Here is a 19,966-nt window from a genome sequence, read left to right as displayed (position 1 = left end):
TGTTCTCCACAAACCACCAAGCCATTTCAAGACACTTGTTTTTGTCTGTGTCAGTTAGTTTGTGCCTGACTTGTATTCTGTATGGATAAAGTTTGATGTCATCATGGAGAATCCTTCTGAGACTTGGCACTGTCAATCTAAGTTATTGACTGCGATGGTGAATCGACATTTTTGGACTGTTTCCGACTGACTGCTGGACCCTCTCAATGACCTCAGGAGTTCTCAGCGAAGGGCGTCCAGAATGAGTTCGTCTGTCCGTTGATTTTGAGTTTAAGTCATGCACAGTTACTTGCTCTCAAAATGTATTCGGGCATTTTAACATTCTCTTTGCATGGGGTGTCTCTACAGTTAAATTATTTTCATCTTTCTGAGTTTAGATGAAGGAATGCATTTCGATGTAGTATTCTGCAGAAAAATCTTCTTCTTTATCTGTCCAGCGCATCGGTTCCAACAGGAACCAACAGGAACTCAGCAGCTATCATCTGAAATGAGAAGGAAAAAACCATGAAAATGAATTAATTGCGAATAAAACAGAGGGTTTGGTCTTTTTACACATCCGTACATGAGAGGTTGATCTCCTCGTTGTGAAAACCATATGCAGGAGCTGTGAACAGCATTTATCTTTGTTGGCCTTTCTCCTCTTTGATTTTAGGTTTGTTCTTCTGTCTAAGTTTCACAACTTTTCCATCTCTCTTTTCCTTTGTAGTTTTGCCAGAATAATATTTCTTTTTCAAATGCTTTTCCAAAAGAGAGAGAAATGTTATTAACATCTTTTAATTTCATTGATGAAGCTTGAAGGCAGAAACATTGCTGTCCAAAGTTATTGCGTTGATTTTATCTAATATGTAAAGCTCTTTATAACCACTGACTCACTCACTGACTGACTGACTGACTATTAAAGGTCAGGACCTTCCGGGTGACGTAGAAAGCTGAAATTTTGTGTGACTATGGACATTGAAGCCGATACACTGGGAACAATTCAGTCGTTGGACGACATCCATAAATGAAAAATAAAAATGGGAAAAAAATGCACGTGAGTGACCAGAGACAATGGAGGAGCGTGATCATTTTGTGTGCCGATGGACATCGAAGCCAATACACCAGGAAAAACAAATCACAGAACCATCGGAAAGCATCCGTAAATTAAAGTATAAATAAATGATAAAAAAATGCAGGTGAGCGACCTGAGACAATGTGGATAATCATGGTTCATGTGCTTACACAATGTGTAAGCACATGTTAATGCCCCCTGCGGATGACGTTTTTCTCAATTTAGTCTCTCCCCCCCACCTAAGCCCCAATCACCATGAGAATACTCATGGAAGCACTATGTCTGGCAAACCAGAGAGAGAGAGAGAGAGAAAGAAAAGTACACAAATAAAGAGGAAATACTGATCTCATTATAGCAGATCTTGGATTTCAAGCTTGTATCTACCCTTATTAAAGTATGGAAAACACTACATTATAGTGACATGTGGATTTGTTTTTGTTTAAACTTTGTTTTTCATTTGAATAGTGGTCTGCTGTATGTCACAGCAGCTTTCCCTGGGGTATTTCTTGTGTACATGTGGTTTCTGCTTTGCAAACCTGAATCTACAAGGGACTATTTTTTGCTTCCTTTTCCAAATGGTTGTCCAGAAGGGCACCTGCAACTCGTTCACTGAAAGTTAATCCCTTTCACCTGACGTCGCGGTTACATAAAGTTGCAGTGACCGAGATAAGTATTTACTGTGACGCAAAAACGAGGCAGCCGTGTGAAAGACAAAACTTTTTTGAACAGTTGCCTTTCAGCGATATTAATTTGCTGACAAAGCACAAACAAAGTAGCCTTTTGTGAAATGCCATCATTGAGCGACCACCCATTTGCTGTTTTTCAAAGCACAATAGACCACGGTTGTCCCCACTACGTCCTGCCAATTCGATTTCTGAATTGGTTCAAGTCGGACGGACATCATGTTTTCATTATTTCACGGCACATCCTTTTGTCTATTGCTCAAGACGATCAAAACAGTTTCCATTACGTGTACATTTCAACGCAATGCACTCACCAACTGCAAGTGGGTCTTTGCTCACATTTTGGGCGCGAGTGTGCATTATGGACGTTGTCGCCCTGGTAACGGAGCACGAGAAAGCTCGCGCATTGCGGTTGATGACGCTCACCAGTGTCCGCGGGTTTGTCCAAACAAAGCTCTCCCGCCTTTGTTCTGCACCGTTGCTACTCGTCGGAGGCACCGTTCGCACCGTTTGGCTCCCCGCTCTTTTCTCAATTTAGCCAACCTTTCCATCCCATGTATTCAACAAATAAACACAATCTCAAAACACGATTGTGACTCATAAATATTTATTTCCAATCCTGTACATCATTTTGGGGGAAAAATGGTGAAATCATTGAAATTGTCGTATTGAGGCAGCTGTTTTCAAACTGCTCAGTACTAGACCAATTGACAAAGACCACAGAAGAGAATACCAGAACGGAGCACAACAATTTCATCTAGCTTGGTGAGATCAATTGAAATTTCATCTGCTGGCTCGCAAGCCCATTTACCTGCAACTGTAAAAGCAATGCCACATGTTGCACAAGGGAAGTTCAAAACGTTCTTTGAATGAGATATTCAGCAATATCTAAGAAACACCAATTCACATACATATCTCTCGTGCCCATAGAAAGTCGACACCCCCTTTCAAAATTTTCACCTTTTGTTGCCTTATAGCCTGGAATTAAATCAGACTTTATCCAACTTTATTTACACATCGTAACCCACAACTTACAAGTGAAAAAACAAATTCTACAAATTTCAGAAAATATATTAAAAGTACAAAACTGGGGGAAAAAAGCTTTTCTTGGTTGAAAAAGTGTCCACCCCCCTGAGTTAATACTTGGTGGAAGCACCTTTGATATCAATTACAGCTGTGAGTCTGTTGGGATAGGTCTCTCCCAACCTTGCACACCTTCATTGGGCAATATTTGTCTATTCTTCTGCACAAAACTGTTCAAACTCAGTCAAGTTGCGTGGATGGATGGCAATCTTCAAGTCATGCCACAGATTTTTCGATTGGAATTAGGTCGGGGCTCTGACTGGCCCAATCAAGGACATTTATATTTTTGGTCCTTAGCCATTCCAGTGTAGCTTTGGCTGTGTGCTTCTGGTCGTTGTCAGACTGAAAGGGGAACTTCCGTTCCAATTTCAGCTTTCTTGCTGAAAAAGAGGGCAGCACAAAAGCCACAAAAGAGGGCAGCAGATTTTCCTCTGGGATTTTTCTGTATTTTGCTCCATCCATTTGCCGTCCTATACTGACAAGTTCCCCAGTCCCTGATGATGAGAAACATCCCCATCAAATGACGCTGCCACCACCATGCTTCACAGTGGGGATGGTGTTCTTTGGGTGATGTGATGTGTTGGTTTGACACCAAATGTAACATTTTGCATTTCGGCTAAAAAGTTCAATCTAGGTTTCATTGGACTACAAACCCTTTTGCCACATGGTTTCAGAATCTCTGGAGTGTTTTTTTTTCAGACCTCAAACAGGATTCAAGGTGAGCTTTTTGTGTCATTGTGTCCTTCTTGCCATCCTACCATAGAGGTCAGACTTGTGGAATGCTTGGAATATTGTTGTCACATGCCCACAGTGACAAGTCTTTGCACTAAAGGCCTGTAGCTCTTTCAAAGTTGCCTTTGGCCTCTTGGTGGCCTCTCTGATCAGTTTCCTCCTCACTTGGTCATCCAGTTTGGAGGGACAGCCTGATCTAGACAGGGTCTTGATGGTACCATACGTATTCCACTTCTTAATGATCGTCTTGACCGTGCTCCAAAAGATATTCAAGGCCTTTGAAATATTTTTATACCCATCCCCTGAACTGTGCCTTTCCACAACTTTATACTGGAGGTCTTTTGAAAGCTCCTTGGAGAGCTCATGGTTGAGTCTTTGCTGTGAAATGCATGATCCAACAGAGGAAACCTACAGGAACAGCTGATTTTATTCTTAAATAATCAGAATCACTGCAATTTAACGCAGGTGGAGGTTAATTAACTTGGTGCGTGATTTTCAAGGTAATTGGTTACACCTGAGCTAATTTACAATTGCTATTATAATGGGTGTGGGCACTTATCCAACCAAGATATTCTAGTTTTGTATTTCTACTTGATTTTTAAAAAAATTGTAAAATTTGTTTTTCACTTTGAAGTTGTGGGTTGCGATGTGTAAATAAAGGTGGAGAAAGTCTGATTTAATACAATTTAATTCTCGTCTGTAAGGCAACAAAAGGTGAAAGTTTTTTAAGGGGGTGTAGACCTTCTTTCGGCAGTGTAAAAAATATAAAACTTTTATCTTTCTGGCCTTTTTCTGGGGATATTCTTTTAACGATTGACAAATTATGAGAAGCACTCAATGAGGTTGTTTTGGAGTTTATACTGCCAGGCTTCCAGAGGAATTGACTTTGAGGAACTCACTACCAGAAGTTATGCAATTTTATGCTTCAATACATTTATTTATCACATTCGCAATCATCTCGTATTCGTGCTTTCTTTCATTTAGAATGACTCCAGGAGAAGGGTGTGTGTGTGTGTGTGTGTGTGTGTGTGTGTGTGTGTGTGTGTGTGTGTGTGTGTGTGTGTGTGTGTGTGTGTGTGTGTGTGTGTGTGTGTGTGCGCTTTGCTGGGGTGGCCCTTCATTACTCTGATTATAGTTGAGGTCTACAATATTGCAGGAGTAATAAAAACAAAATCTTAATTTTATCACCACTCGAGAGAGAATTATGGAGAATCTTGATTATTTGTTAAAGCTCCCATCTGATTCTGGGAGGTCACTGGTTTGAATCCGGTCCGAGTCATCCCCAAGACTTTAAAAATAGTCCATGCTACTTCCTTGCTTGGTGTTCAGCATTTAAAAAGGAGTACATGAACAAGCAACCATAGGTTTGTAATAATAGGGCAGGCTTTGATGGGTATAATTGGCCTTCTGCATCAAAGTTCCTTGTTGGAGGAACTCGTATTATTAATTGTTTGTAAGCATGAGTATACATTTCTCATAACTACTTGTGTGTGGACAGTTTGAAGGTTGCCCCAAGGCCTTTTCTCGACTGGAAAACCTCAAGATCCATCTGCGGTCGCACACCGGTGAGCGGCCGTACATGTGCCAACACCCGACGTGCTCCAAGGCCTTCAGCAACTCGAGCGACCGTGCCAAACACCAGCGCACACATGTTGACACGGTGGGTCTGGCATGCCGAGTGCCACTGAGCACCCGATAGGTGTTTGGTGTTTCAAAGCACGGCATCGTAGTCCCTAAACTGTTTATGCGAAAATGCAAATACCATATGAGGGGTCAACTCTTTATTACATACGCATGGGAATAGCAGGTTGAATTGAGAAAAGGAAAAGGGGTTGGAGAAGAGGAGATTGGAGCAAGGAGAGGGGAGGGAAGAGCTGTGTTGGGAGTAGACGGAAAGGGGAAAAGAGGAACAGACCGTCAGATGAATTTTGCTGAAATTACAGCAGAAATAACTTACTCTTAAACTTTTTCTCATGTTCAATAATACATAATCCTTTTATGCAGTGTAGGACCCTACGATCCTGTTGAATCCCACAAAGGGTTACAATTGGTTTGCATTTCACTCCATCATTAAATGTCTCTTTACAATGTTGCATGACCTCCAACAGGTGCACACATATCTCTGTGAAAGCGTTTCGTGATGGCCTCTTGGTCTATTATATTGATGTCTCTCACGCACGCACGCACACACACACACACACACACACACACACACACACACACACACACACACACACACACACACACACACACACACACACACACACACACACACACACACACACACACACACACACACACACACACACACACACACACATCCAGCCCCACATTATGTTGAACCATCTCATTCTTTACCTCTGGACTGACACATATCTTTTCTGCCCGTGCGTTTTCTTGCCATCACACCTGAGGATACTGCATGAAGAGGTAACCCTTTGTCATTGCACTTATAAAACCCATAACAGCTTCCTCTCTCTCCTTATTATCGACTGACATTTATGAGGGACGGTGTCTGCTCCTCTCTTTATCCCCCCTCCCACCACTCCACTTCTCTCTCTCCATCTGTGCATTAGAAACCGTATGCCTGCCAGCTACCGGGGTGCACCAAGCGCTACACTGACCCCAGCTCCTTACGAAAGCACGTGAAGGCGCACTCGACACGTGTGGAGCCAGGTGCGCGCAAGGTAGGTACTTTCACTGGACACCTCTCCGATGAATCTCAGATAAAGTTACCTCGAGTAGCTTTGCTCACTACCCGAGTCCACAAATTTGAAGCTTGACTTTCCCAAGGTCATCATCTGTACTGGTTATGCTTTCATTGCAATGACACAGCAAGACGAGTATCCAGTACATGAGGGCTGCTCAAAATTTTCTCGCATCTACATAATCACAATCATCCACAAATTGCTTACTATTTCTTTTCTTTTCCAATCAACAAGTAGTTTATACAATGAGAAGGAAATGCCTTTAATTCCAAGTTATATATACTTATAAATATAGTTATCCAGTTCCATCAAGTTGTGTCCGACTTCGGGTGACAGTCATGATCAGATTTCTCCAAACATCCCGACCCTGCACTGCTTCCCGAAGCTCTGGCAGAGACGACTTGGTTGTAGCCTTCTGACATTCTGTCAACTAAGTCCAACTCTGCAAAACGGTTTTTGTGGGGAAAATTGGTGGAATTTATTTTTAAATTATGAAAATCTTGACGTCTCTTGGACTATTATTGTGTCTCTCTCATTCCGAGAACCCTTTGAACGCCCTTTGTATCACTTGGTGGATGAATCAGTATTTAAGTTGGACATAAACTGATTTTCATTTAAATTGGTCAAGAAGAAAGTATTTGAAATCATGGTGGCATTAAAAAAAAATTAGTTTTTAATCATGGTTAAATTATAGTGGCAATTTTGTTTTTTAATTTAAAATAAATTTAATTTTCTTAATTTAATTTAATTTAATAATGCGGCTTTTCCAAATTCAATTCAGTGGATGCCAGATTATATATTTTACAAACAACACCGTTGAATGATTAATAAGATTAATTTATCTCCTGTTACTTTGCAAACTCAATTACCTGGTGGTGAAGGCTGTTGTCATGTCTGTTCTGGAGTTATTGTGTCATGTGTTCAACTGACACGTTATATCTACTGGCTTGTCTTTCAGTCTGGGTAGCGGTTTCCTTATTAGCCCCCTACTGGTTTCACCAGAGGGGACTATAGGTTTTCTCTCCATCTGTCTGTCCGTCCCACCTGTGGTTTTTCAGACTTTTTCCCCATACCCTTTAACATATTCAACTGAAACTTGGTACATGACTTTATTATGATAAATTACAGAACAAGTTCGTGTTTCAGGGCGTTTCAATTTTTCGCAGTTATGCCCTTTTTGGAATAGAAAACATCACCAGGAGGGGACATGCATTGCAAAGCTATTCTCGCTCTTGTTTGTTCTTGTCTTTTATTGCAGCGTTTTAGAAATGTTTACGTAATCCATTGTTTAGTTGTCATAATTGGTCTCACCCCGAAGGGGATGTGAGACTATTGCAACACTCGTGTGTGTGTTTTTGTGTTTGTGTGTGTCCACATCAATATATTTTTGCTTTAAAAATGTTTTCCTCTGCAACCCCTTGTCCAGTCGATGCATAACTTTAAACACAGGAGGGACTCCCCATGGAGAATATTTTATTGATAACTCTGACGTCAAAAAATTTGGACATTTTCTCCGAAACCACTCGACGAAAAAAAAAATAAACCAATGTCACCCGCAGGGTGACCCGTATCTTGCCAAAAGGTGACCATGTGTGACTTCTTTAAGGTCACACTGAGGTGAACAGAGCTGCTATCCACCAGGAGCGACTCCTTGAGGAATATCTGCCGACGAGAGATTCCGATGAGAATCGTTCTACAGAGTAACCATGAAAAATATGCTTTTGCCTCATAACGTCACCAAATGACGCCATAATGTCTCAAGCTTGACATATCTAGAAAGCACTCATCGAGGTGTTCAATTTGAGGTACGACACGATATGGTTCCTAAAACTTGAAAATTTGACCTTGGGGTCAAATATGTTTGACCTGAGACGCTAACCATGAAGGTCAAGGCCAATCGCCACCAAAAATTAATCAACTGAGCGCCAGACCATGAACTATGTTCCCATGAAGTTTGAAGACTATCCGATCAAAATTACTCAAAAAATAAGGGTTTCGTCGACTCCCCTGATTTGCGACAAAGTGACCTTGACCTTCAAAATTTTGTGCACTGAAAGGGACCTCTATAGGCCTCTGATATGCGAAGTTACAAAAATTTCCAATGATAACTGTGCTCTGCAGAATTTTTTATACGTGATTACAGACAAACAAACAAATAAACAAACAAAAAAAATACAAGCTGACTAACATATCTTGCAAAAACTTCGTTTTGGCAAGATAATGAAACTTGGCACATGCCATCAACTCTGCAAGGGGTATATAGGGTGGTAACGATGACATCATCAGAGAAGTGGTATTCCAGCCATTATTGGTTGAATTGAAATTCTTTTTCAAAAAATCTGATCTATGACCCGATGTTAGTGAAGGATTAAATTTATGACATTCACAACCCATGCCAAGACACGATGTGTCATAGGGTGCATGGATGATACGAGTATATGGGCCATACTAGCAGTGGGCCATAACCATGTTCAGTTGACGATGGTATTTTTGTTTAGAATGAATGCGTGAGGCGAGGCTTTGCACTCAACAAGTGTCGTTCTAGTATTCAAATGTCCCCCCCCCACCCCGCTCCTCCGACAAGAACGGAGATATGAGACATTAAAATGAGCTCTGACCAACCGACCGACTGACTGATCATCTGTCCATGTACACTCTGTACAGAGCGTCGTACATGAATAAAGTGAATGAATGGAAAACGACAAAACACTTGTTTGAAAAACTTGCTGGCACAGGATTGCCCTGTGACCATTGCGTGCAGCTTCATCTTCTTAAGCACACAAATGACAGCCTGAATTTGAGTGAAATTGCAAAGGAGCTTGTTCAGACAAATGATAGCAGAAATACATTTTTGGACATTTTTAATTGGAAGTCATTCATTCAGAAATTCTAACTTTCATCAGTGTGACCTTGATTCAAAATTGTTATTTGCTGTGAGATATTCATAATTTTTGAGCTCTTGTATTTTGTTAAGAATTTGATGATTTTTCTGAGTCGGTGCAGTTGCACTGTTTTTTTTTTTTAATTTTCGAGAAAGATTATCGTTATATTTGTATTGGTGTTTTTTTCACAACCATATTTGTTTGAAAGGATTCACATGGTATATTATTCAATCCTGGAACTTACACTCATTAGTTTTATGAAAATATGTATGTGAACATGATAACTAGATTTCAAATTGATGGAAATGTATGTCTAGAATTGAAATGTAATCCTGATACCTCCAACAAACTCTATTAAGGGCTATGTATGGGAATGTGATCACATGACCTATCGCAGGTAGCCAACGACGTAGGACTAATGTGACAAACTGTCGGTACAGCTAGTAGCTGTAATGGTCATGTGACTGAAGGCTGTAACTAAACACCTTGGCAACCATTGTTAGACAATATTCCTCCATTGTTTCCTAATCCTCAAATAATTTGCATATCATCCACTTTGTTGTGATATATATATATATATATATATATATATATATATATATATATATATATATATATATATATATATATATATATATATATATATATAATCTTGAAATAATTATCAGTGAGTATAGCATGCAATTTTCACATGTTTTCATATGCCAGGTGTCTATCTCTGCAGTTTTGTTCGAATGAAGTGGCACTATAAGGTGACAGAAGCACCCACATGCCTCCTGCATTTTGTGAATGTAGAATTTATTAGGGGCAGGCAATGGTAAATCCTTAGACATCTGTAGTCTGTTTGGCTTCACTTAATGACTTTCCCATGTTACGGCACGACTCTGGCTTAAAACAGGACAACTTGTGCCAAAAATGCCAGGGGAAAAAAATGGCTTGGCTTATCTTGAACTAAAATAAATCATCTATAACGCATAGGTTAAATCTATTTCCCCGAGGAAGATGTTTTCATTTTGCATCCATGGTGTACGTCTGGAAGTATGACTTTGTCCCTGGCACTTTCACACCCCAGGGCGAGGCTAAACCCAGCTGGCCCTGCAGTAGGCCTGCACTTGTACACTGAGTTATGATGGCCGGGAAAAGCAAATATCAAAAATTGCAAGCTCACAGCCTTTGGTAACACATCAAAAGGAATTTATCTCTCACCCTGACATTTATGTGTCACTGTTGGCAGCCCAGGCAGAGAAACACATTGCTTTGCATAAACGTCATTGTTGCTCAACCAATGGGTGGGTGCAGTCTGACGTAGATGGTAATTCTGGCCCAGGCAAAAATGCTACAGTTAGAACTATAGTCTATAAGAGTTGTACTCTCATATACTACAGTTGTCTGTCGAGAATTACTAGAGGAAAGGAATGTTATTTTTGCCTGGGGTAGGTTGTGGCAAATAACATCGATGTACAATTGGTTAGCCTTCTATTACATCTTCATTCTGACTGCTCCTCCAGTCACGACATTGATACGTCGAAAGTTGCAGAACGTACCTTGCACGATCTGGAAAAGTATGAACCAAATCAACACGTGTGAATCTCAAACATCATTCGCTAAGTCACCAAATTCAAATGAAAAAAAAAGAAGGCAGAAGGCTAAAATGAAGACGTATAGGTACTTGAAAACACAAGATAAAAACATAACTAATTCCATGATGTTATTTTGTCATCTATTTCCTATAAACAACGTACTATACTACGTATATAAACACGATTTTGAAAGTGAAACTTTCCTCGGAACTATATTTGTGATGGATTAGGCATATATCTGTTCAGGGTAGGGGGGCACGTGTTATGATAATACTTATGCTGCACATACAGGTGGTGGGCAGAGAGGGAGTCAAAACCACCACCATTGATTCTTGCTCCAAAAGGAATTTTGCTTCGGCCAGGTTGCTGTCCTAAAAGCCAAGTCAAAGGTGAATGGTATTCAGTGTGCCTTCCTGAAATAGCTTGCTTATTTCCCGTCCGCTTGCAGTAGGTTACTTTGGATGGAAATCTACCCTGCACTGTACTTTAAGAGGTCGGTATCCTCCAAGTGAGTGTTTTTCTTGATTTCCATCAATGACATGTCTTCTTCATTGCTAAGTCCATTGCATCACTTTGCAGATGACTTGGCTTTGTGCAGGATAGTTCTGTACCCCCTCAATGAAGCAGACTGTGGCAGAAAGCCTCTCTGAGACTCGAGAGAAACTAAGCGACTGGTTATCTCCATGGAACATATCTTGAAGGACATGAAAGACCCATAATATCACTTTGACCCTCGATAAGGAGCAGCAGCCAATTCCCCTATTTTTTTTTCTGTAGACCCCTCGGAAAGATACAGTCTCTGGAGCCCTTGTGCTTCACCATCAGCTAAAACGTGGCCTGGGTAGATCATACCTCCAGCTGCCTCTTCAGGTCACACATGTTCTACCAGGACCTTTTCTTTGTTACTCTCCCTAAGTCTAAACTCAATGCTCAACTCCATTCTTCCATACCTTTCTATTCTCACCTGTGGAACCATGTTCTTCAGTTCAATGTATCAAACTTTTCTCACCAGCATTTTTAAAAGTCTCATTTTCATTGCTACGTCATGACTCATGACCTCTCCTATTTCCACTCCTGAGCTTTACGACACCCGCTGTGACCTTGTTCGCACATTCTCCTGAAATTCTTCTTCCTGCTGTGTTGCATCTGTTTGTTGTTGTCCCACTGTTTTCCTTTTGCCCATTTTGCCTGTTGATTCATTATCCGCAGTTGTTCTGCTCTTCCAAGCCTTAACACCGATATAAAATGGCATATAATTTACAAAACTTGATGTGTTTTTTCTTAAGTAATTTCATTACACCCTGACCAAGATAATCGGGACTAGTGGCGTGTGCCTGTAATCCGGCTACTCGGAGGCTTGGGTTGGAGGATCGCTTGAGGACGGGGGCTTTGCGCTGGGCCGCGCTATGAGAGGGTGTAGGGCAGCCCGGAATCATGGCGAAATCCAATCCTTATCCCTGTGTCGTGAGAGGCGACCAGGGTTGCGTCAGGAAGGGCATCCGGCGTAAAACCTGTGCCAAATCAGTATGCGGATCATAACGGATGATCTGCTGTGGCGACCCCTAACGGGAGCAGCCGGAAGAAGAACAACAACACCCTGACCAAGATAACAGTAGGAAACTAGAAAGGCACTCGGTAGAGCACATACCTCCACCAGGCTGAGCTGTTTACATTTTGTAACCCACTGATCGACCGGATCTGTAATTGGACCTTAACCAAAATCTAATTGGTTTGTTTTTGTCATCTACGAAACTCGTCCACCAAGTTTTGTCATAATCCGTCCACAACGTTTTTTAATATCGTGCTGTACTGAACTGTATATTGTATTTGGTTCCAGATGAAGAATCACTTTAAAAAAAATTTAAAAATTCTCGGATCTTGATTCGGATCTTCACCAAAATCTCGTCAATTCGTCTCCATCATATACCCAACCTGTCCACCAAGTTTTGTCCAAATCCGTCCATAACGTTTTGAGATATTTTGTTCTATATCGTTTTTGGCCCTACACTCAATGGTGAAGAATCACTTTAAAAATTCCAGTGTCCGTACCTGGATCCAGATTTTCACCAAACTCAAATCATTTCGCCCTTGTCACACATCCAACCTGACCACCAAGTTTCGTTCAAATCAGTCCAAATCGTTTTGAGATATCCTGCTTCCAGACAGACAGACATGAGTGAAAACATAACCTCCATCCACCTTCGGTGGTGGAGGTAACGAGGGTGAGCAGTCACATTGTAGCGACTATTGGTGTGAGGTGTGGCAAAGCTGCGAGTGCATCGAGTTAACCACAAAATGTGGACTCGCACCACATTCACACCACTGCAGGTGGAGTAGGAAGATTACACCCATGATGAAAGCCATTACTTTGCCAGCTGGGTTTTCCCAGGAGTGAAACAGCATTTCTCCTGAGACTAAGTCATAATCTAGACGCCTGTAATCAAGATCCTCACCATTGCTGCCTTTACCTGGATTTCTTCCACCACATGTGGAGATGCCAATTCAGCAGCCTCACAACTTGGCCATCACTGTACCCAATAGGTCTCAACGCTGTTGCTTCAATGACCATATGTACATGCAAGCAAACAAGACAGTTGATTTAATATCTGCTCTGAAGGATGACACCCTCCATGATTCAGTTCTCCCATGGGGAACTGCATCAGAATGGCATTTTTCAAAAGATTCAATTCTGTCAGGAAATGAACACAGCACCAGACAGAGGCGAGCACAATTCTATGAAGGCCGGATGCCCTATACATTCCTCCCTTTCCCCTACCTATCTTAATTTTATTCTAATCTTCTTATGACTTCCTTTCCCTTCTTTCCACATATGCAACAACTCCCATATCTTCTCTTTGCTAATTAATGCATCAAATATTAAATACTACAAACTCTTAACCAGTTTAAAATAAACCAGTTTTGAGTGCTCCAGAAGATTCACATAGTAAAATTAGAAGGCCACTCGGTAGAGCGCATACCTCCGCCATGAAAGGCCTGATCCACGAGAACATATCGGGCCCATTACATTTTTAAAATATCATGCTATGTATTGTTTTTGGCCCTATCTCTCAATAGTGAAGAATCGCTTTTAAAATTAAATAATTCTCGTATCCAGATCAGGATTCGGATCTTCACCAAAACCGAACTAATTTGTCCTTGTCACACACCCAGCCTGTCCACCAAGTTTCATCTGAATCCGTCCATAACTTTTTGAGATATCGTGCTATATGTTTGTTTAGCCCTATCTCTCAATGGTGAAGAATCACCAAATTTGAAGCAATTCTTCCTTGTCACACACCCATGTCCACCAAGTTTCGTCCGAATCTATCCATAACTTTTTGAGATATTATATATATATATATATATATATATATATATATATATATATATATATATATATATATATATATATATATATATATATATATATATATATATATATATATATATATATATATATATATATATATATATATATATATATATATATATATATATAGTTTTTGGCACAATCTCTCAATGGTGAGGAATCGCTTAAGAAATTCGAATAGTTGGATCCGGATCCGGATCTTCACCAAAATCTAATCAGTTTGTCCTTGTCATGCACCCAACCTCCCGACAAAATTTAATCCAAATCCGTCCACAACTTTTTTCAGATATCCTACACACAAACAGACAGACAGACAGACAGACAGACAGACAGACAGACAGACAGACAGACAGACAGACAGACAGACAGACAGACAGACAGACAGACAGACAGACAGACAGACAGACAGACAGACACAAACAGACGGACAGAGTGGAGTGAAAACATAACCTCCTTCCACCTTTGGTGGCAGAGGTAACAAGTACAGGTATATTCAACGTCTACCGCCTCCATGCCAAACATATAATTAATGAATACTCCAGCCCGCAACATTTTCAGGGCACCTTCGGCGTCCGGCGATGCCGCCGTGCAGCACACAGACATGGAATTGGGAGGGAGCGGTGTTTTGCAGCCATTTTTCCCTGCTGAGCAAGGGTTAGCTTTTTGTGGGCTCCGTGCAATCATGGTTCCCTTCTTGCGGCAATGTTTTTTTTTATGGCCGGATGCCCTTCCTGACGCCAACCCTGGTCGCCTCTGACGACACACAGGGATATGGTACACCTATTCTAACCGGGGCATACACCGGGACCAGTACACTGGTACTCATTTCGCCGACCTTGGAAGGTTGATAGGCTGAATCAACCCCCTGGTGTTAATTCAGTGACCAACGGGAATCGAACTCAGGACCCTGAGGATCCCAAGCCAGCCACTCTAACCACTAAGCCAACACCAGGCTACGGAGGGAGCGGTGTACAATAATTAATTAATTAATTAATTGCATCATTAAAATAAATAAATGATAATCATAAAATAATTAGGTTCTTCATCAATTGGCGAATAGCACACTAAAACCACCACTGTTTCATCCAAATCTGTAACTTTTTGAAAATTAAGTTATTCATCGAAAAATGAATAATTAATTGATTTATTGAGCAATCAATAAATCAAAAATACACTTTATAGCCAAATCATTTGTTCACTGTCATGTCCAAATATCAGCTTCCCAGTTCAAAAGGTGCCTGACATATTGCCCAGATGAGAAAGAAAAATACGGAATTAATAACTCGATAATAATCAAGTAATTAATCAATTAACTGATTAATCAAATAAAATTATAAATACCGTTTTTTTCCAAAGCACATCTTCACTTTTGTCCCCAAATTTCAGCTTCTTAGCTCAAATGAGGGCTGTGATATCACTCAGACAAACAAACAAACAGAGTCAAAACTGAGTACTGCCTTCGGTGCCTGGCAATGACGTCATGCATTGCCTGGATCTGGAGTTGGAAAGGAGCGGTGTAAAATATTTTACCTGTGCAAGGACCACTCGTTAATCTTCATTGCAAACATGAAATTTTACAAAATATACAGGACAAGACGCCAAGCAAAATTATTTCACACGTGCTATAATTCCACACAAAACAGACACCATATCCCAGCATCTCCACACCGAGAGTAAACATTTTATCAAAGCATTACGTCAAACTACTTTACCATGGTATCACAGTGCATTCCACCCTGATCTAACCTGGAAAGCAAAACTCACCTGATGATGTTGTGATATAAATGTCACAGTGTTCGAAACTAGCTTCAGTTTAATCATCTTGGTGACTTTGTGGCCTTTAGTTTCATGACTTGGACATGGCATAACAATGCTCATGGCACACTCCGAAAACGTTCACCATCAAACAACACAATATACCTACAGTTCAGTCAAATATAGAGATAACTTGAAAGCATCTGAAAATGCAAAGTCCACCCGCTTTGTATTTGGACTTCTTATTCCGTATTATAAACGGTACCTTTGACCTTTTGACCAAATCCTTAATTTGTCTTCTCCATATTCTCATAATAAAGCTTTGTATAAACTGCTCTGTAGGTTTAGCAGAGTATGTGTAAATTGTACACAAGTATGAACACAATACAAGCTGGAAAAGGTATCTCTCACTCACCGTACAAAAACTTCCAAAAACAGGTGTGAATATAAGATGTCACGCTTCAAACCGCAACAGCAAAAAAATACAGCCCCAACAATTTCATAAAAAGACAAAAGAAAAATTCAAGACGAAATACCAACAGATATATAGTGACAACTGGGAGAAAGACAAAAGAGCAAGGAAATATATAAAAAAAGAGTTGGACAGATTGGGGATAGACAAAGAAGGATCATTGGAATGGCTAAGAAGAAGTCAGCTCAATTGAGACGGAGAACGAATCGTTATAAATGATCCAAGACAAAGGACAGAGCCTGTGTTGGATTAACAGGAAGGGTGGTTGGCTTAAGATTGAGGGTTCTTGAGTTCAAGCCCCTGTTTAAATAACCCTTGAATTAACATCGGGTGGGTTGACTCAGCCTGTCATCCTTCTAAAGTTGGAATAATGAGTACCAGCTTACTGGTAGCAGAGGGCATTGCATCAGCAGCACAGCTGGGCCCTCAGAAAATGATGCAGCCAAGCAACCACAGGCTGCATTCGAATAAGTGAAATAATAACCAGGGACACTATACAAATGGCTTTTAAAAAAAATGGCAGGACTGAGCCAATCGGACAAGTGTAGGTTTTGCAAGGCAGAAACAGAAAGCACAAGCCGCCTCCGATTTGGATGTAAAAAAAACTCATGTCAGAAAGACACAACAAAGTATGTGGAGTAATCCACTGGACACAGTACTCAGATACATAAAGGGAAAGAAGGCATTGTTTCAGTACCCAGTGGTTTTGGTTTAAATAACACAGAAATCAAGAAAATGACCAAACATCAAGACCTCAAGAGTGAAGTGAAAAGATCCTGGAAGCTGAAGAATGCCGAAATTGTACCAGTCATAAATGGAGCAATGGGAATGATGAAGAAGAACCTGACAAATATCCTACAAACCATCCCTAGGAACATTACCACAAACGAACTACAGTTGGAGGCTGTTCGGGGCTCGGTGACGATCCTGAAAATAGCCCTCGGAACAAAACTCCGAAGACATTACATCTTCACAACTTAGGCCATGAGTCACGATCCTTCACCAAAATTAACCTGGATACTTCGAGTCCTGGGAGGACTCCATTCTGCCTTCTGAAATGCAAATTATGGAGATAATAATCAACAACACACACACACAATTTTTTTCCCCAAGTGTATGTGTGTGTGTGTGTGTGTGTGTGTGTGTGTGTGTGTGTGTGTGTGTGTGTGTGTGTGTGTGTGTGTGTGTGTGTGTGTGTGTGTGTGTGTGTGTGTGTGTGTGTGTGTGTGTGTGTGTGTGTGCACGCGTGTGTGTGTATGTATTTGTATATGTATATATATATATATATATATATATATATATATATATATATATATATATATATATATATATATATATATATATATATATACAGTGGGGAGAACAAGTATTTGATACACTGCTGATTTTGCAGGTTTTCCCACTTACAAAGCACGTAGAGGTCTGTAATTTTTATCATCGGTACACCAACTGTGAAAGATGGAATCTAAAACAAAAATCCTGAAAATAACATTGCATGATTTTTAAATAATTAATTTTCATTTTATTGTATGAAAGAAGTATTTGATCACCTACCAACCAGTAAGAATTCCGGCTCTCACAGACCTGTTAGTTTTGTCTTTAAGAAGCCCTCCCATTCTCCACTCATTACCTGTATTAACTGCACCTGTTTGAACTCGTTATCTGCATAAAAGACAGCTGTCCACACTCAATCAATCAGACTCCAACCTCTCCACAATGGGCAAGATCAGAGAGCTGTCTAAGGACATCAGGGACAAAATTGTAGACTTGCACAAGTCTGGGATGGGCTACAGGACAATAGGCAAGCAGCTTGGTGAGAAGGCAACAACTGTTGGCGCAATTATTAGAAAATGTAAGAAGTTCAAGATAACACTCAATCTCCCTCGTTCTGGGGCTCCATGCAAGATCTCACCTCGTGGAGCCTCAAAGATCATGAGAAAGTTGAGGGATCAGCCCAGAACTACATGGCAGGACCTGGTCAATGACCTGAAGAGAGCTGGGACCACAGTATCAAAGAAAACCATAAGTAACACACTACGCCGTCATGGATTAAAATCCTGCAGCGCACGCATGGTCTCTCTGCTCAAGCCAGTGCATGTCCAGGCCCGTCTGAAGTTTGCCAATGACCATCTGGATGATCCAGAGGAGGAATGGGAGAAGGTCATGTGGTCTGATGAGACCAAAATAGAGCTTTTTGGTTTAAACTCCACTCGCCGTGTTTGGAGGAAGAAGAAGGATGAGTACAACCACAAAAACACCATCCCAACCGTGAAGCATGGAGGTGGAAGCATCATTCTTTAGGGATGCTTTTCTGCAAAGGGGACAGGACGACTGCACCGTATTGAGGGGAGGATGGATGGGGCCATGTATCGCGAGATCTTGGCCAACAACCTCCTTCCCTCAACAAGAACATTGAAGATGGGGCGTGGCTGGGTCTTCCAGCATGACAACGACCCGAAACACACAGCCAGGGCAACTAAGGAGTGGCTCCGTAAGAAGCATCTCAAGGTCCTGGAGTGGCTGAGCCAGTCTCCAGACCTGAACCCAATAGAAAATATTTGGAGGGAGCTGAAAGTCTGTGTTGCCCAGCGACAGCCCTGAAACCTGAAGGATCTGGAGAAGATCTGTATGGAGGAGTGGGCCAACATCCCTGCTGCAGTCTGTGCAAACCTGGTTAAGAACTATCGGAAACGTCTGATCTCTGTAATTGCAAACAAAGGTTTCTGTACCAAATATTGAGTTCTGTTTTTCTGATGTATCAAATACTTATTTCATGCAATAAAATGCAAATTAATTATTTAAAAATCATGCAATGTTATTTTCAGGATTTTTGTTTTAGATTCAGTCTTTCACAGTTGAAGTGTACCAATGATAAAAATTCCAGACCTCTACGTGCTTTGTAAGTGGGAAAACCTGCAAAATCGGCAGTGTATCAAATACTTGTTCTCCCCACTGTATATATCTATAATCTCGAACCTCCAAACTTGATGAAGGCTCCACCTATTAGGCATTAGCTTAACAGAGCTCCAGTCCCCTAAATCTCCATAGCATTGTACTGCAGCCAATACCAGGAAGGTAACTACATTATCAATTTTATAGACCAGTCCACTCCAGAGAGGGAACATGCCACAGATATACGTTTTGGGTTTGTTGGCCCATCTCATAGTGGAGCAGAAGCTCTTACCTGGAGTGGACTGGTGAAACCCTTCAAGACATTAAGTAGAGATCATAAGAAAGGAGAATCCTTTTTTGGGCCTAACATTTCGGTAGCATCAAGTTTAGGGTTCCTCACAGACAGTAATGAAGAAACAGTAAATAATAAATTATGTTGTGATTCAAATTTTGGGATTGAGAGTGGCTGAGGAGAGGGGAACCAAAACCTGGCTCAGCATGTTGGGAATCCAGATTGGGCTGAGCCTGACCATGTCTGGGGTTGGTTGTTGGCTTTCAGTGTTTGCATAGGTGTCTGTGCAGGGCTTGGAAAGCCAGGTTGAAATCAACATGCCTGTTTATCGATCGGTCGTCTGACCACTCTGCCTCAATAACCTCGCGGCTTCCCTTGGAATAGTCCATCCCCATGATTGTGGTTTGTTACCATGCGAAGTTGTGGTGCAGAGTGCGGTTGTGTGTGGTGATGGCAGATAATTGGT

General features: G+C 41.0%; 1 protein-coding gene across 12 annotated transcripts in view; it reads left to right on the top strand.

Moving 5' to 3' along the window:
* LOC147031969 (uncharacterized) overlaps window positions 1-19,966 on the top strand; it is a 500,872-nt gene that overhangs the window by 320,283 nt on the left and 160,623 nt on the right. For all 12 annotated transcript variants that reach the window (XM_085853550.1, XM_085853555.1, XM_085853597.1 and 9 more), the window contains 2 exons: window positions 5,048-5,209; window positions 6,126-6,236. In XM_085853550.1, the coding sequence (XP_085709676.1) occupies window positions 5,048-5,209; window positions 6,126-6,236 (273 nt within the window). The remainder of the gene's footprint in view (window positions 1-5,047; window positions 5,210-6,125; window positions 6,237-19,966) is intronic.

Source organism: Eptatretus burgeri, chromosome 2 (genome assembly GCF_056783735.1).
Source record: "Eptatretus burgeri isolate ZD-2024b chromosome 2, Ebu_testis_v1, whole genome shotgun sequence".
Lineage (NCBI taxonomy): Eukaryota > Metazoa > Chordata > Myxini > Myxiniformes > Myxinidae > Eptatretus > Eptatretus burgeri.
The sequence above is the reverse complement of the archived record's forward strand: the minus strand, read 5'-3'. Positions and strand labels throughout refer to the sequence as shown.